The sequence below is a fragment of the Microcaecilia unicolor genome, chromosome 8 (genome assembly GCF_901765095.1).
Source record: "Microcaecilia unicolor chromosome 8, aMicUni1.1, whole genome shotgun sequence".
In the NCBI taxonomy this organism is placed as follows: Eukaryota; Metazoa; Chordata; class Amphibia; order Gymnophiona; family Siphonopidae; genus Microcaecilia; species Microcaecilia unicolor.
The window spans coordinates 56,362,872-56,381,804 of NC_044038.1; the positions used below are offsets into that span (position 1 = coordinate 56,362,872).

Genomic DNA, 18,933 nt, shown 5'->3' on the forward strand with positions numbered 1-18,933 from the left:
ACAAAGCTGGGCCCGGGGCAAACCATCTTAAGGCCCCCCCAGGTGCACCACACATGTCAAAAGTCAAAATTTTGATAATATTTATATAATTGAATATATTGAAGTAATTATATAGAATACTTAGACACTTGAAAATGAATTACCTGACAAAAAAAAACAATTCTGGTTTGTCTGCTGTCTCCTTTGTCCTCCTGTGACCTGTGTTGTTGTGTCCTCCTGCTCCACCTGGCCTAGCAGGGACTCGAGGAGGAGACTTGGTGGGTTGCGAGGCGACTTGCGAGTGGGACTGGGAGAGGGAGACCACCATCTGCAGCAGGATGGATTATAAATGAATCCAATATTCCAGGCTGGCCCAGCAGCCCTGCACCGCTCTAGGCAGCTATACTGACTTCACTGTCTACAGTACACTGACTCACTCACTCACTCACAGTCACGTACAGTGTCTCAACAGCCCGTGGCCAGACCGCCAAGCGACACCCCATGATGCGACCAGATGGATTTGAGGAGGAGCAGGCACTAGCCCGTCGCAGCGCAGCCACGCACTGAGGAGCCACTCAGGAGTCAGGAAATGCGTCGTCACCGTGCGTATGCAGAGAGGGTAGGGACCGCCTACGCGGCATGCACACACCAGAGAGACTGACTGAGGCAGGAGGAAAGAAGATGAGAGGAGGAGCGGAGGGAGGAGGACTGAAGCGGCAGTGCCGGTGCGCAGCTCGTCAATGGGTCATCCAAAGGAAACCATTTGCTGCAGCCTTCTGCCTGCTCCATCACTGCAGCACCACTGAACACCCAGCGATTATGAGCGCAGCGCCGCCAGCCCGGGCCCCCCTTTCAGGCCGGGCCTGGGGAATTTTGTCCCCCCTGCCCCCCCTCTCGGCAGCCCTGCTGGGGTTATCAGGGAGGGTCTTTGCTGGTAGAGGGATCAGAGGTGGGGGCCATAATTTCTAAACCTCCAGCCCCTTTAATTTGGCTCCCCGGAGTATCAAGTCACACATTAGAAGCTTAATGCTCGCAAGAAGGAAAAATAATGCAGTCTGCTAGGTTGATCGTAAGTTGCATTATTCATTTACCATGGGAATTACTAATAAGCTTTACTAAGTTACCCCAGATTAGTGATTTCCATGTTAAATTAAGCTGTGGTAAATAAATGTGACATTTTACATCTTAGTAACTAAGGGGCGATTTACTAAACCATGGTAAAATTTGCAGCTACCACAGTTTAACACGGGATTTTCCCACATAGCAGCTGCAAATTTAATGTGACACCTACTGAGGGTATTTTCACAATTTTTTCTGGAACTCGTGTATTAACATGCAGAAGAACTTTGGGGCCCTTTTACAAAGGTGCACCAAAACGTGGCCTGCGGTAGTGTGGGCGTGTGTATTGGATGCGTGCTGGACCATTTCTCCAGCGCATCTGGAAAAAAAGGGGGAGTTTTGGGCTGGGAAATGGATGTGTGGCAAAATGAAAACCAGCACGTATCTATTTATGGCCTGAGCCCTTAATGCCACCTACTGATTTTTTTTTTTTTATTTGTACCCCGTGCTTTCCCACTCATGGCAGGCTCAATGTGGCTTAGGTACTTATTTGTACTTGGGCAATGGAGGGTTAAGTAACATAGTAGATGACGGCAGAAAAAGACCTGCACGGTCCATCCAGTCTGCCCAACAAGATAACTCATATTTGCTGCTTTTTGTGTATACCCTACTTTGATTTGTACCTGTGCTCTTCAGGGCACAGACCGTATAAGTCTGCCCAGCACTATCCCCACCTCCCAACCACCAGCCCCGCCTCCCACCATCGGCTCTGGCACAGACTGTATAAGTCTCCATTAAGACAATAACTTTTGAAATCAATTCTGCTTTACAGACAGAAATCAGCTTTAAAACTGGACTGTCAATAAGAGGGTGAACTTATATGTGTACACAGAGCCGGTTCAAGGGACTGTGACACCCTGGGCCATCTTTCAGTTGGCACTAGTGTCATCACCCCCATTGGTGAATTCCCCAATCAGTCCAAATTCCCTTCTCTCTCTCTCTCCCCCAGTCTACCTGGGTCTGGCAAACCTCCTCTTGCCCAGAGTCACAAGGAGCTGCCTGTGCCTGCAGTGGGAATCGAACCCAGTTCCCCAGGACCAAAGTCCACCACTAGGCCACATGTTACCCACGTGGTAACTGTCCAGCGTGCACCAACTGCCGAATACCACCGGGAACACCCCCGCGGTAGAAAATAGAAAGTAATTTTCTACTGCGTGTTTACAGCATGCGCCAAACTCAGAATTACTGATTTGACGCGCGTGCCTATGTAAAAGGATCCCGTGGAGGTGCATAATCGAAAAGGACACCCAAGTTTTGCTGAGGACGTCCTCGCAAAACGTCCCGATGGAGTGGCAGGGAAACCCGTATTATTGAAACAAGATGGACGTCCATCTTTCGTTTCGATAATACGGTTGGGGACGCCCAAATCTTGAAATTTAGTTCGTCCTTAGTGATGGTCGTCCCTAGACTTGGTCGTTTCTGATTTTCGGCAATAATTGAAACCAAGGACGCTCATCTCAGAAATGACCAAATGCAAACCATTTGGTCATGGGAGGAGCCAGCTTTTGTAGTGCACTGGTCCCCCTGACATGCCAGGACACCAACCGGGCACCCTAGGAGGCACTACAATGGACTTCATAAATTGCTCCCAGGTACATAGCTCCCTCACGTTGTGTGCTCAGCCCCTAAACCCTCCCCCCAAACCCACTATCCACAATTGTACACTACTACCATAGCCCTTACGGGTGAAGGGGGGCATCTAGATGTGGGTACAGTGGGTTTGTGGTGGGTTATGGAGAGCTCACATTTACCACCACAAGTGTAACAGGTAGGGGGGTTGGGCCTGGGTCTGCCTGCCTGAAGTGCACTGCATCCACTAAAACTGCTCCAGGGACCTGCATACTGCTGTGATGGACCTGAGTATGACATTTGAGGTTGGCATAGAGGCTGGCACAAAATATTTTTAAAGATGTTTTTTGAGGGTGGGAGGGGATTAGTGACCACTGGGGGAGTAAGGGGAGGTCATGCCCGATTCTCTCCGGTGGTCATCTGGTCAGTTCGGGCACCTTTTTGTGCCTTGGTTGTAAGAAAAACATGACCAGGTAAAGTCGTCCAAGTGCTTGTCAGGGACGCCCTTTTTTTCCCATTATGAGTCAAGGCCGTCCATGTGTTAGGCACGCCCAAGTCCCGCCTTCGCTTCGCCTCCGACATGCCCCCGTGAACTTTGGCCGTCCCTGCAACGGAAAGAAGTTGGGGACGTCCAAAATCGGCTTTCGATTATACCGATTTGGATGACCCTGTGAGGATGCCCATCTTCCGATTTGTGTCAAAAGATGGGCTTCCTTCTCTTTCGAAAATAAGCCTGTTAGCGTTTCCTATTTAGGAGACAGAAAGTTGTCCTGCTTTAATTTTGTATTTGGCAGTTAGTGTGCGGTAAGTATAGTGTGTTTACTGCGAAATGCCTTCCACACACGCTCTCTGCCCAGATCACAAAAAACACTTAACACTAGCAGTTAGGGCCCTTTTACTAAGCCGCATAAGTATCTACATGCACCCAATGTGTGCCAAAATAGAGTTACCGCCTGGCTAGCAAATGGTTCTTGCGGTAATTTCATTTTTGGCGCATGTCCGATACACGCTTCCAAAAAATAATTTTTATTTTCCGACGCACGTATCAGAAGCGTGCAAAGTGGCATTTGACATGCGTAGGTCCGTGTGAGAATTTACCGCTAGGTGCAGGTGCGATGAAAAATGATTCTGCGTGCGCTCAAAAATGTGCCTACACTACCACAGGCCATTTTCAGTGCACCTTAGTAAAAGGACCCCTTAATGAGGGGTAAACCGGACGTGAACCCTTGATTCTATATATAGAACTCAAAATTGCATGGTGTAAAGGGTATGTGGAAAACCATAGGGACCTGGGAGAAACACAGGGAACCAGATCCTACAACCCCCAAAAAGCCACAGAGGAGATTCTCCCTTACCGGCCGCTTTTCCCCAAGAGACAACTTAGGGGCAAGAACTACAAATCCCAGCAGCCACCTTGGGAAAAAGAGAGACAAACCAGGGTGCATTCACAAGAGTCACCAGAAGGGGGCTGCAGGAGAAGGAGTAATACTAATTCTCCAACCTGGGGGAAAGAGAGGTGGAACAGGTGGGAAAAAGAAGAGAAAAAGCCCGAAAGGGTTAATGAGGAAAATGAGGAGCAGCTGGGAAGAGGGTGGGGCGAGGAGAGTATGGACTGGGCTCCTGAGAAGGAGAAAGAGGAGTTTGGGCCTTGGGCCATGGAACTGACAGTACCCGAGCAAACCCTGGAGGAGCCCATGGATGTATCAGCTCTGGCCCAGAGAAAGCCACAGAAGTAAGACAGTCACTGGCTAAGCAGGCCAGAGAAGGAAAGGGGTCAAGCGGGAGGAGGTCAGAAGAGTAAGTAAAAGTCTGACCAAGCGGGTGGGACCCCAGGCTTTGAGCCCGCGCAAAGCCAGAGGAACTGTGGACTTGAAAAGCCAAGGTATAGTGCTGTTTTGAGCGCTTGGCTACCTGAACTGTGGATTTAAAGAGCCAAGTTATATTGCTGTTTTTGAGAGCTTGGTTACCTGAACTGTGGATTAAAAAAAGCCAAGTTATATTGCCATTCTGAGAGAGCTTGGCTACCTGAACTGTGGATTTAAAGAGCCAAGTATAGTGCTGTTTTTGAGAGCTTGGTTACCTGAACTGTGGATTTATAAAAACCAAGGTGTCCTGAGCTGTTTTTGTTTTTGGGTGTTTTTTTTTGAACCCAGGCTGTATGGTGCCTGGGGTATAACAAGCCCGGGTGGGACTGAATTTGAGTTTCTTTCTTTTGGAGCCGCTCCGCCCCAGGAAACCGAAAAGGGGAACCAGCGGTTGAAGCCTGGGCTGAGTTCTCCCAAGCTGAATGAGAGAACAATAAAAGGGAAAAGTTTGTATTTGATCCTGATGTGTTTTTTTTGTTTGTTTCTTTATTGAACAAGACTTGTATGCTAAAGGCTGCTGAGAAGGGCTGATAGCCCTAGAGGCTGAGCAACGCCCAGCAACCTATTACAATGGACAATTTTGGGCACGCACAATTTAACTGCTTAACGAGCCAATTAGGGCCAATAACTGTGTATTAAATTGCAATAATTGGAATTTTACGTGTGTATCTTTATAGTCGCTAATCTATAAAGATGTACACATAAATATTTGAAAAGGGGGCATGGCCATGAATTTGCGTGCAATGTTCTAGAATTCGGCATATCCATAACTAATTTAGGTGCAGAGATTTACACAGGGTTCAGTTGGTATAAATCATTGTGCTCAATTTTGGGTGCAGATCCTGGCGCTAAGCACTATTTTATAAATGGCACCTAACTTTGAGCGCCATTTATAGAATAGCACTTAGCGTGCATTTTTTTGGTGCCCAAATTTACAGAATTGAATCTTAAGTGCATAACGTGGTTTAGTAAAAAGGCTCCCTAACTCCTTAAGGGGAGAAGTTATCAATGTGGGCTACCTTTTTCGCACAGGTCCCATTTTATGCAATGAGACCTAAATCCTAATAACCCAGGTTAACAGTAAAATAACCCGTCTTAATGGTAGCCCACATTGAAAATGTCTTCCCTTAGTCTGCTACCATTATAGATCTTTAATGAGTAATGGCATAAAATTACCTCAATTACTGTAGGTCTATAATGGGCTCAGAGCAAGCCTGGTTTTATGAACAGCAACACAGACACTTATTGTGATGCCAGATTTTGAAGGTGCCAAATCCCCAAGCCAAGGAAGAGCCTGGTCCTGCTTGCCTGAGGGCTGTATTCCAGCAGTGCTTCAGAGAACAGAAAATCAGCAATCTGGATACTTTCCTGCTCTTCAGTCTCTGGGGACTCCCCCATCCTGCCTTCCAGTCCTGCTGATAGGTTCTAAAATCTTAACTCTAGCCCTATGTGAGTGACTAAGCAAGAAAAGTTTATAGAAACAGCAACTACTTATTTTATTTAGGAATGAAACCAGAGACCAGGAGAGAAAAAAGACATTTGGATTAAATTTTTTTCACTGCTGACAAATTAAAAAACAGTTGCTGCTTCACAGATGATTGGCAAACGTACTATAAAAAGTTCAACAAGCATTTCATAATAATTCACAAATTAGAGTTCAGGTTTCATGTATTTGGGATGCAAAGGGCTTCCTGTTTTTTTGTTGTTGTTTATTTTTTTAATAAGCGACTGAAAATTCTGTAACTTTTTTCCAAAATATTTTGCATGGTAACAGCTCATTAGAAAGAAAGTGTGGTCACATTAAAGATAATACCTGTTATATTTAACAGAGAGAAGATAAACAAGAGAAAAACAAAAACATTCAGCAGAGAATAGAAAGAGCAAAAAGCGGAGACAGCCAGGGTGATAATGATGTCACTGGAACCACACTCTGATTATTAATTTTATTGCTGACCTAACACAGCCATGTTTCATCAAGTGCCTGTGTCAGAGGTCCTTGTTTTTCAATGTGAGTAAATACTATGGTGGTTATTTTAGAAGCTCAATGTTTTTTTGGACGTCTAAAACCTGGTATTTAGACATCCATATTGCATGGATGTTCAAATCCCAATTTTAAAAAGGCAGGACATGGATATCTAACACTGCAGTACTTCCACATGGCAAGGGGGCGAATTTGGGTGTGTTTTGGTAGGACCAGGAAGGCCCAAAATATGGATGCTCAAGTCTGATCACAGAAAGGGGAAGGGATGTCCAAATCTAAAAATATGGACATCCTGTAATTATACCTGGTATTTGCCACATCCAGGTTACAGAAAGGTGCTCTGATTGAGCGGATGTCCAATGAAGGGATTAAGACACACCACCACCTTAATCCCCCAGTGTTTGCTGTCCTTTTCCCTCTCCCCTGAATGTGAAACCAGCAAGGAATACCAGGCTCTATGACAGCTTCAGGTACTATGGACATTCTTAACAGGGCAGTATGAGGTCTGAGGAGTAGCCTTACAGTGCATTCGACTGGTAATCAAGGAACCCAAGTTCAAATTCCACTTCAGGTTTTGTTTGTTAAATTGTGAGCTCTCCAGGAGCAGAAAAATCCCTACTGTCCCTAAATATATCATTTATTAAAATTTTGATATACCGCTTAATCTGTGAGACAAGTCAAAGTGGTATACAACTAAAACGAATAAAAGGAAAGGAACTCCATTAAATAATAGTAAAAGTTAAAATCACTCAAAGAATCCAAGAACATCATACATTTGCATTGTGATTTTCCAGCTCTCAGCCCTGAACTTCCTCCTTATCAGGGGCGTAGCCAGACTTCGGCGGGAGGAAGGTCCAAAGCCCGAGGTGAGGGGGCACATTTTAGCCCCCCCCCCCCCCGCCACCACCAATGTTGACCCCCCCCCCCTGCCGATGACCCTTTCGACCCCCCCCCTCCTGCCGCCAACCCTCCCCTGCCATCACCTAATTTTGCTGGCGGGGGACCCCAACCCCTGCCAGCCAAGGTCCTCTTCTTCCTTCGTTCTGTTTCTGAGTCTGACGTCTGCACTCAGAAACAGAATGAAGGAAGAAGAGGACCTCGGCTGGTGGGGGTTGGGGTCCTCCCCCAGCAAAGGTAGGCGACGGCGGCGGGAAGGGGGGTCGAGAGGGTCATCGGCAGGGGGGTCCAGGGCCAAATCTATGGGAGCCCAGGCCCCTGTGGCCCCACGTAGCTACGCCCCTGCTCCTTATAATAGAAAGAAACAAAATATTAAAAGTTCTAGCTGTTCTGAAAAGTGATTTGAGAAAAGTGAGTCTTTAGAGCAGCACAAAATTTAGAATAGGATCTTTCTAATCTTAAATACCGAGGCAGAAAATTCCAAAGTAATGGAGAAATAAAATAAAAAGCATCATTTCTGGTAGATTCCTATTTCACTCGTGAGGGCCCAGGATGTACCAACCTGTAATCATTTACAGCCTCTTTCACAAACCGTGTTAGCAATTACTGCACAGCAATGCCGGCAAAGCCCATTCAAAGTGAACGGGCTTTGTCAGCATTGCCGTGCCTGGATTGCTAGTGCGGTTTGGTAAAAGAGATCCTTAAGGCCCTGTTTACTAAGGTACGTTAGTGTTTTTAGCGCATACACTAACTATGTAGGCACCTATAGGGATATTGTAGGCAAGTGATGCTAGTTAAGTTGGTGCTCCTTCATGCAATACTTTATGAGTCATTGTCAATATTTTGAATTTAATTCTATATTCAATCGGAAGCCATTGAAGTTGTTTTAGTAGTGGTGTTGTGTGGTCTCTACGTTTTGCTTGGCAGAGTATTCTAGTTGTAGTATATTGTAGGGTTTGAAGTTGTTTCACGTTAGATTTTGGTACACCAGCATAGATGACATTGCAGTAATCATAGTGAGAATTTTAATCACGCAATGAAAGGTATTCTTTCCCCCACCCACCCACCCACACCACACACTGCAGCTTCCTGTAACTCTGGGTAGGTCACTTAACCCTCCATTGCCCAGAGTCAAAAGGAAAAAAATATATATACCTTTAATCGTGCAATTAATAGTGATTACAAATTTTAATCAAAATGCAGCCCTAAATAAATTAATCAATAAAAAGTAATGAAAAGGTAAGAAATATAAAATACAAATTGACAAATTAAAGAATCTAACATGCAGAATAACTATAAACAGCCTTACAATTTCCATAGCCTTCTTTAGAGTATAATTGAGTTTAGAATGAAGAAACTACTAAGCATATACATTGCCCACTTGCAGCCAAAATATACATTTTTAAAATTAATTTTATCTTTAAAGTGATACTTTGAAGATTCAGTATTCTCTCTTCCTCAGAAGAAATGCTCTTTATAAATAATGTTTTTCTAGTTGAGATTGTAATTATTTATGGTACATTTTTGTAATGCTTATAAATTAGAATATATAAAGAAATTTCATTGTAAAGACAAGACCCCCTACTTAACATATGTAAATACAGCAGTCAGTGTAGTTTTACAAGTTTTTTGTGCTAACTACACAGGTGCCAAGATTTAGGAAGTGTTTCTTTAACTAAATTACTTATTGTGTGAATGAATATCCTGGGCCCATTTTCATCACTTAGTAAGCTAAACCTACCTCTCCCCCCCCCCCCCCCCCCCCCCCCCCCCCTTTCTCTATTTCGGTGGATGGCACTCTCATTCTCCCTGTCTCATTAGCTCGTAACCTTGGGGTCATCTTTGACTCCTCTCTCTCCTTCTCTGCTCACATTCAGCAGATTGCCAAAACCTGTCGTTTCTTTCTCTATAACATCAGCAAAATCTGTCCCTTCATCTCTGAGCACTCTACCAAAACCCTTATCCACACTCTTATCACCTCTCGTCTTGATTATTGTAACCTACTACTCACTGGCCTCCCTCTTGGCCATCTCTCTCCTCTTCAATCAGTCTAAAACTCTGCTGCGTGACTCATTTTCCGCCAAAGTCACTATGCTCACATTAGCCCTCTCCTTAAGTCACTTCACTGGCTCCCTATTCATTTCCGTATTCAGTTCAAACTTCTCCTATTGACCTATAAGTGCATTCACTCTGCCGCTCCCCAGTACCTCTCCACTCTTGTCTCCCCCTACGTTCCCCCTTGAGTACTCCGTTCTGTAGATAAATCTCTCTTATCTGTCCCTTTCTCCTCTACTGCTAATTCAAGACTCCGTTCCTTTTGTCTCGCTGCACCTCACACCTGGAATAGATTTCCCGAGCCTGTACGTCTAGCCCCGTCTTTAGCTGTTTTCAAGTCCAAACTCAAAACCCACCTCTTTACCACTGCTTTTGACTCCTAACTCACTTACCCTGTCCTTTATCCTCACCTTTTTATTCCCTTACCCCCTTAATTGTTCTGTCTGTTTACCTGTCTTATCTAGATTGTAAGCTCTTTGAGCAGGGACTGTCTTCTGTGTATGGTGTACAGCGCTGCGCAGTGGCGTTCCTAGGGGCGCTGACACCCGGGGCGGATCGCCGATGCGCCCTGCCCCCCCGGGTGCAGCGCCCCCACCCCGGCGAAAGAACCCCCTCCCCCCGGGTGCACGCCGCTGGGGGGGGGTGCCGCACGCCAGTCAGCGTCGTTCGTTTCCATGCTCCCTCTGCCCCGGAACAGGTTACTTCCTGTTCCGGGGCAGAGGGAGCATGAAAACAAACGACGCTGACCAGCGCGCAGCACCACCCCCCCCCCCCGGGCGGCATTCACCCGGGGTGGACCGCCCCCACCGCCCTCCCTTGGTACGCCACTGGTGCTGCGTATGCCTTGCAGCGCTATAGAAATGATAGATAGATAGATAGATAGATAGATAGATAGATAGATAGATAGATAGAAAATACGGAACGATTTGTGTGCAAATAATTCCGGACTGATCTTAATTTTTGGAGAGCAAAAAAATATAAGACTCCTGCAAGCCTGAAGGTTATTAATGTGGTGTACATTCAGGTACAGTAGGTATTTTTCTGTTCCTGGAGGGCTCACAATTAAAAAAAAAATCACAAACAACTCAAGTGGGATTTGAAGCAGGGTCTCTGAGTCTTGGCCCACTGCTCTAACCACTGCTCTAATCTGCGTGGATATCTGTATGGACATTTTATAGATTGATACACAGACATCAATGTCCCTTATTTTCCCCTTTCATAATCTGAACGTTTCAGTTTGAAAAAAATGGATGTTCATGCCGGATGTTTATAGTACATGGACGTCCATCTCACTTGTATTTTAGAACAGGCTGCATCCTGTTCTACAATACATGTAGAGTGGAGGAGTGGCCTAGTGGCTAGAGCAGTTCAAATCTCACTGCTGCTCCTTGTGATCTTGGGCAAGTCACTTAACCCTCCATTGCCTCAGGTACAAACTTAGATTGTGAGCCCTCCTGGGACAGAGAAATAGCCAGTGTACTTGAATGTAACTCACCTTGAACTACTACTGAAAAAGGTGTGAGCAAAATGGAAATAAAAAAATAAAATAAAATAAATAAATAAAATGTGAGATGGAGGTCTGATTGTGATGTTCTGACTTGGACGTCCTTTCTAAAATGCTTCTCCACGTGGTCAGAAACATTGTTTTACCTTTGCAGTGACCACAAACAAGTGAGCCTGTGAAAACTTTTGGTTTCAATGCCATTTTGAATTGTGTTGCAGTATTTTGGTGGATCAACCGATTATACGAGAAGCTAAGATTTGTGAACACATTCCAGCCGATATCAAAGCAAGTGAACCAGTCGGGAACACCTGCCAACCAGTTAACTCATGTCTTGGCAGATAACCAGTCATTTTCAGTGGCATTTAACTGGTTACCACTGCTGAAAATGACCGGTTAACACCAGAAAAAAAAGCCTGTGATGTGGGGGGTGTTCTGGGGGAGTGACTGGTTAAGTTCCGATATTTGGAATTTAACCGGCCAGGGTTAGCAGGCAAATAAGGCTGAATAAAAAGCAGAAGCCATAGCCAGTTAAATCTGAATATTGACTTTACTGGTCATGCGCTAGCTGGCATTGAACAACTCAGATATTCAATGCTGGTCACCGGAAATAGCCTGGCACTGAATATCCGGGCTGAACACTGGTGGTGGGCAGTCAAAGCGTTGCCCACTGCCGGCTGAATATCAAGAATTTTGCTTACTCGCATTGAGAAGCAAGGACCCCTGATGCAGGCACTTGTAGGAAAATGGCTCTGTAGGGTCTACAATAAAATTAATAACCAGTGTGTGTCTCCAGTGACATCATTATCCCTCTGGCCATCTCTATATTTATCAAAACATCACTTTTGACTACTCTTAAGTAAGTTATTGTTACTTTGTAGATCACATATCATAACAATTATGGACAATTTAAAAACCCTACAGTTAAAAAAACAAGGGCCCACAGAACTGAGCTTTACCATTTTGCTTATTATTATTTTTTTTTTTTTTTGCTTTTCCCTGGTATAGTTTCCTCCTATTCTGTTTGCACCTGGCTTAGTTGAAACAGGGCTCTATTGGGCTAAGGAGTGATAAGCCTTCATAAAAAGACAGAGCATGCCAAGGACCTTATATATTTAAGTTTAATGGGTATTTTTCTGTTTCTGGAGGGCACACAATAATAAAAAAAAAAAGAGCTGAAGTGAGATTTGAACCTGGGTCTATTTCTTTACTCCACTGTATAAGACTCTGGTGAGACTTCTGTCACACGATGAGCTCAGTCATTGAACAGCGAAGCCCAAGTTAGAGTCTTAGTGGCCCTAACAGATGGCAGGCAAGACACGCCGGGGACAGCTGGCCTAACTAAAGTGTCTGAGAGTAACCCAGGGAGACAGGTTCAACAAAAGCTGAAACTAGGGATGGCTCTGAGAAGAGCCCTTGTGGGCAGGTCTGGCAGACCACGACCTGGAGGCGGAACTGGAGATGGGAACGCTGAGTCAAGGACAGGAACGATGAGGCAAGGGCTGGAGTCAGAAATGCTGGGGCAAGCACTGTGTGTAGGAGGGAACAACTGCCTTAAATGGGCGCAGGGCAAGATGTCATCAGCAGATGTGCAGCCTGCTGAACCACTGCAAGGTCTTTTTTAAAAACACAGGTGCGTGTGCATGGATGTGCCTAGGGGATCCAGTGGCCGTCAGCATGGATAGCCCAAAGAGAGTGATGCCTGAAAAACCGAAGACTCGGCCCTGCTGTAAACCTGACCCCGACTCCCCACTGAGGCCTGCAGGTGTCAGGCGCACGGCACGGCCTGGGGAAATGACAACTTCATTTAGAATAGTGTGTGCAATTCAGCAGGCTGTGCCTTCAAAAAAATATACCAAAAATATAAATACTTAATGTCACAGCATACACACGTAACAACTTATACATCTGGTGTATTAATAGAGTACCCTCAGATATAATCCACTATCGATGCAGACAATAATGCTGCTATAAAGTGGTATAGCACTTCTTTCATTGGGTTACTCTAAATGTTTTTTGGGGGGAGGATTTTTCCATTTCGTTTACATCCCATCACCACAGTGCTATAATAATCTAATCAACTTGCAAAATTTGTATATATTTGGTGTAAAGCTGTGAACTTATTTTAAAATCGCCTCGCTCAAAGAATATGTATTTAGTCTTTCGATGTCCAACACATGCCTTCCCCTGAAACCGCCCGATTCCGCGGGTTTGAGATACTTTCTTCAGGGACAAGGGTTAAGGCTAAGGGCTCTCTTCACCTTAGTCACAAGGAAATACTGAGAGACACCAGAGACATTGATATTGTTGATTTATTTTCAAAAAAATATAAACAGGATGGGGTCAGTCCACAGGGCGGCTGCAAAAGGAAGTGGTCTTCATCGTAAAGCATATGGGGACAGACTTAAAGATCTCAGCGCTGTAGCGAGGGCGGCTGACACCCGGGGCGATTCGCCACTGCGCACCCCCCCTCGGTGCATGCATGCACCCCCCCCGGAGTGCATTCTTACCAAAGGGGCCGGGCGGGAGGGCCGCTCCACCCCAACTGCACGTCACTGGGAGCTGCGTCGGCTCCGCTGGTTCCCTGCTCTCTCTGCCTCGGAACAGGAAGTAACCTGTTCCGGGACAAAGAGAGCAATGAACCAGCGGAGCTGACACCCCCCCAGCGGCGTGCACCTGGGGCGGACCGCCCCATAGCCCCCCCCCCCTTCCTACACCACTGAAAGATCTTAATATGTATACATTGGAAGAAAGGTGGAAGAGGGGAGATATGATAGAGATGATTAAAAACCTATGTGGCATAAATGCACAGGAGGCGAGTCTCTTTCAATTGAAAGGAAGCTCTGGAACGAGGGGGAATAGGATGAAGTGGATAAACTCAGAAACAACCTGAGAAAACACTTCTTCACAGAAAGGGTGATAAACTCATGGAACGGCCTCCTGGTGGGGAAGAAAACTGTATCTGAATTCAAGAAAGCTTGGGACAAGTACATAGGAGTTCAAGTAGTGAAGGGAAAAGTAGCTGACATGGATAGGCAGATTGGATAGGCCATATGGTCTCTGTTTGCCTTAATTTTTCTTGTTTCTATGCACTAATCACTAGGCTACTCCAGACCTGCTTCCTGCTCTTTAAGAATGCCCATAATACCTGAAGCTGTCATAGAGCCTGGTATCCCCTTCCAGTTTCACTTTCAGGGGAGAAGGAAAGGGACAGCAACCACTGGGGTTTAAGGAAGTGTCATGCCTTAAACCCTCCACTGGAAAGCTTCTCAATCAGAGCACCTTTCTGTAACCTGGATTTTCCTGAAACAGGTCTACTACTACTACTACAAATCATTTCTATAGCGCTACCAGTCGTACGCAGCGCTTCACAAATTTAACATGAAGAAAAGACAGTCCCTGCTCAAAAGAGATGTCCTTCTTTCTAGACAAGGAAGTTTCTTCCCCTTCGGTAATCGCTGTTAGACATCCAGATTTCAGACCCTCCCTAGTCCTGCCGAAAACACGCCCCTTTGCTCTTTGGATGTCCTGCATTGTTGGATGTCCCTATTCCGCCTTTGTAAAATCAAGATTTGAATGTTTCAAGTATATGGAAGTCCATTTTGGCCTTTTGAGACATCCATATGCTTCAAAAATGAGTGCCAATATGTTATATCAATATGTCATGTTAATAAAGGCTGTCTTTTCTTGATGCTTTTGTATAAAAGACTACATAAGGACAGTAAGATCAAACAATTTCCAAAAATAGTTTTTTTAAAAAGAAAGAAAAGTAAGTTGGACAAACATGTACTATTCTTTGATACCTCAATACCTCAACAAGACCCATAGCAAATTATCCAGTACAACCACATCCATTTAAAATTTGTCATATGCAGTACTTACAAAATGCATAGTTAAACAGTTAATGCTGATGGGGCCATACTATGGAATCATTCCAACCCACATCACCAGTGCCGAAGAACCACATCTAAAATAGTCACTGCTCAGACAGAACTGGTTTCTGAGAAAAACACATGCCTTGTGACTGAGCAAGTCACTGAGCATACTTCAGACAGCAGTTTGCACAAATATCTGCTAAATTCCCTAACAGAAAAACACTGAATTTCTTCATTATGAAGGATACTGAAGCTGTCGATTGTGCAGTCAAACATATAGCACCATCCTGAGTTAGATTAGATGATGCTTGAATAGATGATAAGGTGAAAATTTTAGGAGCTCTATTCTTGTTTTGGACATCTGAAAACTGGCTTTTATACATCCATATTGCATGGAAGTCCAAATTTCAATTAAATAAAGCCAGAATATGGACGTCTAAGACTGCTTTACATCCGATATGGCAAAGGGGCATGGTCTGGGTGCGATCTGGATAGGACCAAGATATGGATATCCATCTCCAATCACAGAAGTGGAAAGGGGAAAAGGGGATGGAATACGTGGTTACAATCAAAGCAGTTTACATATTCTGGCCCGCAATGGCAAAAGGAAGCAAGTGCAGTATTGAGTACAGGTACTGATTTTGTACCTGGGGCAAGAGAGAGTTAAATGATTTCCCAGTGTAACAAGGAACTGTAGTAGGAATTGAACCTGGTCCCGCTGGTTCTTAGATTATTATACTAACCATTAGGCTACTCCTCTCCTAAAAAGAGGAACGTTGTTATTTTGACCTGGTACTTGGCATGTCCAGAAAGGTGCTGTCCACTGGAGGGATTAATGATGCCTCCTTAATCCCCCAGTGGTTTCTCACCCCCTTCCTCTACCCCAGATGTGAAACTGGCAAGGGAGACCAGTTTCTATGACAGCTTCATGTACTATGGACATTCTTAATAGAGCAGTATGCAGTTCTCAGGAGTAGCCTAATGGTTAATGCAGTGGACTGAGAACCAAGGGACCCTAAATAAAGGAAGATCAAATGCTGATAAGCAGTTCTGAATCAACCTTTAACCTTCCTATCAATCTCTGTTACTGCTCTGCCGCATGGAAGGGACATCTCCAAGCACAGCCCAACACCTAGATTCCCCTCCAGTCCTCACTGGGCCTTGTATTGGAAGTAGCTGTCTTTACAAATCTTATCTCCACAGCGCTGGTCCCATACACATACCCTCCAATGGCTCCCTTTACCCTAGACTGACAAAAAAGTTTTCTAAACTCTAGACATTTGCCTTAGATTGAGAAGAAGCTGTTTCTATTTTCAAAACCCTAGACTTCCCTCTGTCTTACACTAAGAAGAAGCCATTTTTATCTTTTGTTCCAAGACCTGCTTTTACCTTGAGGCAAAGTGACCTCTTTTTCATACTGAGAGGACTCTTGCCGTTTCTTAAACTCTCAGTACTCCATGCTGTTTTACAAGGCCAAAGTTACATTATGGCTTAAATAAACACTGAAGTCAAAGAACAAGCTATTTATTATCCCTTTGTACAGTCATTACAAAATCAACCACAAACCAACTTAAATTATTACAACTATACTGAAACGTTGAGGTTAACTGTAAGACATATTTCTATGCAATGATTAGCTAAGATGCTTTAATTTCAGTACTATTGTAAGCAACAAACCATTACTGTTATGATTGTGGAAAATTTGTGATGCCCAGTTTTTTCTATTGATTCTGGAACAGAACAGAACATGAGAATACAAAAACTAAAAGAGCTACACCCAGGCTGAGTCAGGCAGTGAAACGGCCTCCAATCTTGTCATAACCAACTAATTCAGTTGTGCTTCACTGTTTACACCGGAGATCACAAACTGGTTCTCAAGGGCTGCAAATCAAACTGGTTTTCAGGATATTCATAAAGAATATATATGAGATAGAGTTGCATGCTCACGGCCTCCAGGGTAGCAAATGTCTCGCTTGCATATTCGTTTTAGGAATCTCCTAAAGTCCTGGACTGAACTGGAGTCTGAATTCTCTGGTTTATACAGTGTCCCAGAAACCATTGGTTGAGTAATCTCTAGAGGCCAATTTAGCAGGAAGAATAAGTAAAATGGAAATGGTTCAAATTCTGCCACTCAGTGCAAGATTGAGGCTTAAGCAAACTAGGCACATGCCTAGGGTCCTAATATCCTCTCAGTTATTTTAGTTCAATGACTCCAAAGCAGGCATTTTCTTTGATAAGCAGTGGCGTCGCGAGGGCAGCTGACACCCGGGACGGGTCGCCGCTGCACACCCCCCCCCCCCCCCGGGTGCAGCGCAATGCACCCCCCCCCCCCCGTAGCGCAACCCCCCCCCCCCCCCCGCAAGAACATACCTGGAAGGCGGTGAGGGGCGGGCGGGAGAGCCAATCCGCCGAGTGCACGCCGCTGGGGGGTGTCGGCGCCTCGCTGGTTCCTTGCTCTCTCTGCCCCGGAACCAGCGAGGCGCCGACACCCCCCAGCGGCGTGCACCCAGGGCGGACCGCCCCACCGCCCCCCCTTCCTACACCACTGTTGATAAGTGAGCTATTGACAGATAAAGTCTTTGGGGCTGATATTCAGACTGCAGAAGATAGACTGGCTAATTCCCATGGTCATTGCTAAACCTGGATATTCAATGCTGGGCCATTTCTGGTAATGGGCATTGAATATCTGGTTTATTTTTGGCTGGTTTAAAGATAACCAGCTAAGTATTCACACTTAGCCAGTTATCTTTAAACCGGCCAAAGATAAGTGGGCTTTGCTCCTACCCCCATCACCCCCACTGAGTCATGAGGGATAGAAGGTAGGCATTCGGAGGCCTATTGAGCTTGGGGTGTAAAGGGACCTTCCAGGGGGAGGAGGTCTGCTTCCCGGAAGAAGAGAGCTGCTTTGAATGCTCAGTGAGAGGGGAGGGGGGAAGGTTATGCAGGTCCCAGCTGATATTCAGCCAAGGCTCACATAACTCCCTTATGCGGGCCATGGCTGACTATCAGCAGGGACACACATAAGCTCTGTTGGCCAGCTCCATTAAAATTAGACCCCGATTTTCTGTGCTGGTGCCCAGACATGGTCTGGCACTGAATATCGTGAGCTAATTCTGCTGGAAGCTGTCAGTGTTTAAAAAAACACTGACTGCCGCGGGCTGAATATCTACCCCCTTATTACTGAGAAGCCCTAGGGACCCTCTTAAGTTGGGTGTTAGCAGAATCCCACTCTACTGTGCTTACCATTCAATGCTCATAGACCTCTGTCGAAATGCGGGTTGCTCAGGGGATGCATGTTCAGCTTTGCTTTTCTTCTCCTGCTTCTCCTTCACTGATAAGCGGTGGGTAAACTTAGATAGACCACTCTGAGACCTGAGGAAGGGGGAAATGAGAGGCATTAGTCCACTGAGGTGTTGGAGGTAAGTAACAGTAGGAGGCAGTAGCAAGCTCAGGATGGAGTATAAGTAAGATATGCAGAGCCAAGAGTTCCAGTTTTACAACCTACATCTATTACAAGCAAGCACCTGTTAGCACATGACCATTACAAAAAATTAGCACATGAGCACTTACTGACACCTATTTTGTAGGCAGTGAGGATCACACAGTAATCCTGCGCTAATTAATGAGCAGTAATGTAGATGCGCTGATTAGCACAGAAACACCCACTCTCCACCTTCTAGACACGCCCCGTCTCTGAAAAATTTCAGAATATTTTCAGCACATGGTTTGTGCATGCAGATCCAAAATTTACTGGAAGACACCTGAGCGCGTCCCACAGTAAGACATTTTAACCTGCCGTAAGTACACACTAGCGCTTACCACAGCTTAGTAAAATAACCCCTTAATGCATTAAGGGTCTTTTCAGTATTTTTGCAGTTACCATGCGCTAAACTGCATGTTAAGTGCTATTTTTGTTAAGGAGTGTGCCATGGGTGGAAAGTGGGCATGGAAGGCACTTTCCCCCAGATTCTATATTTATTTATTTATTGCATTTGCATCCCACATTTTCCCACCTGTTTGCAGACTCAATGTGGCTTACAAACACCTGTTATGACATCGCCAGTCCAGGAGATAGATACAGTTGGTGTTACA

At 45.2% G+C, this 18,933-nt stretch overlaps 1 protein-coding gene across 1 annotated transcript in view; it reads right to left on the reverse strand.

Moving 5' to 3' along the window:
- LOC115476518 (ankyrin repeat and fibronectin type-III domain-containing protein 1-like) overlaps positions 1–18,933 on the reverse strand; it is a 1,054,756-nt gene that overhangs the window by 207,387 nt on the left and 828,436 nt on the right. The window contains exon 6 of the mRNA XM_030212932.1: positions 18,085–18,213. Coding sequence (XP_030068792.1) covers positions 18,085–18,213 — 129 coding nt within the window. The remainder of the gene's footprint in view (positions 1–18,084; positions 18,214–18,933) is intronic.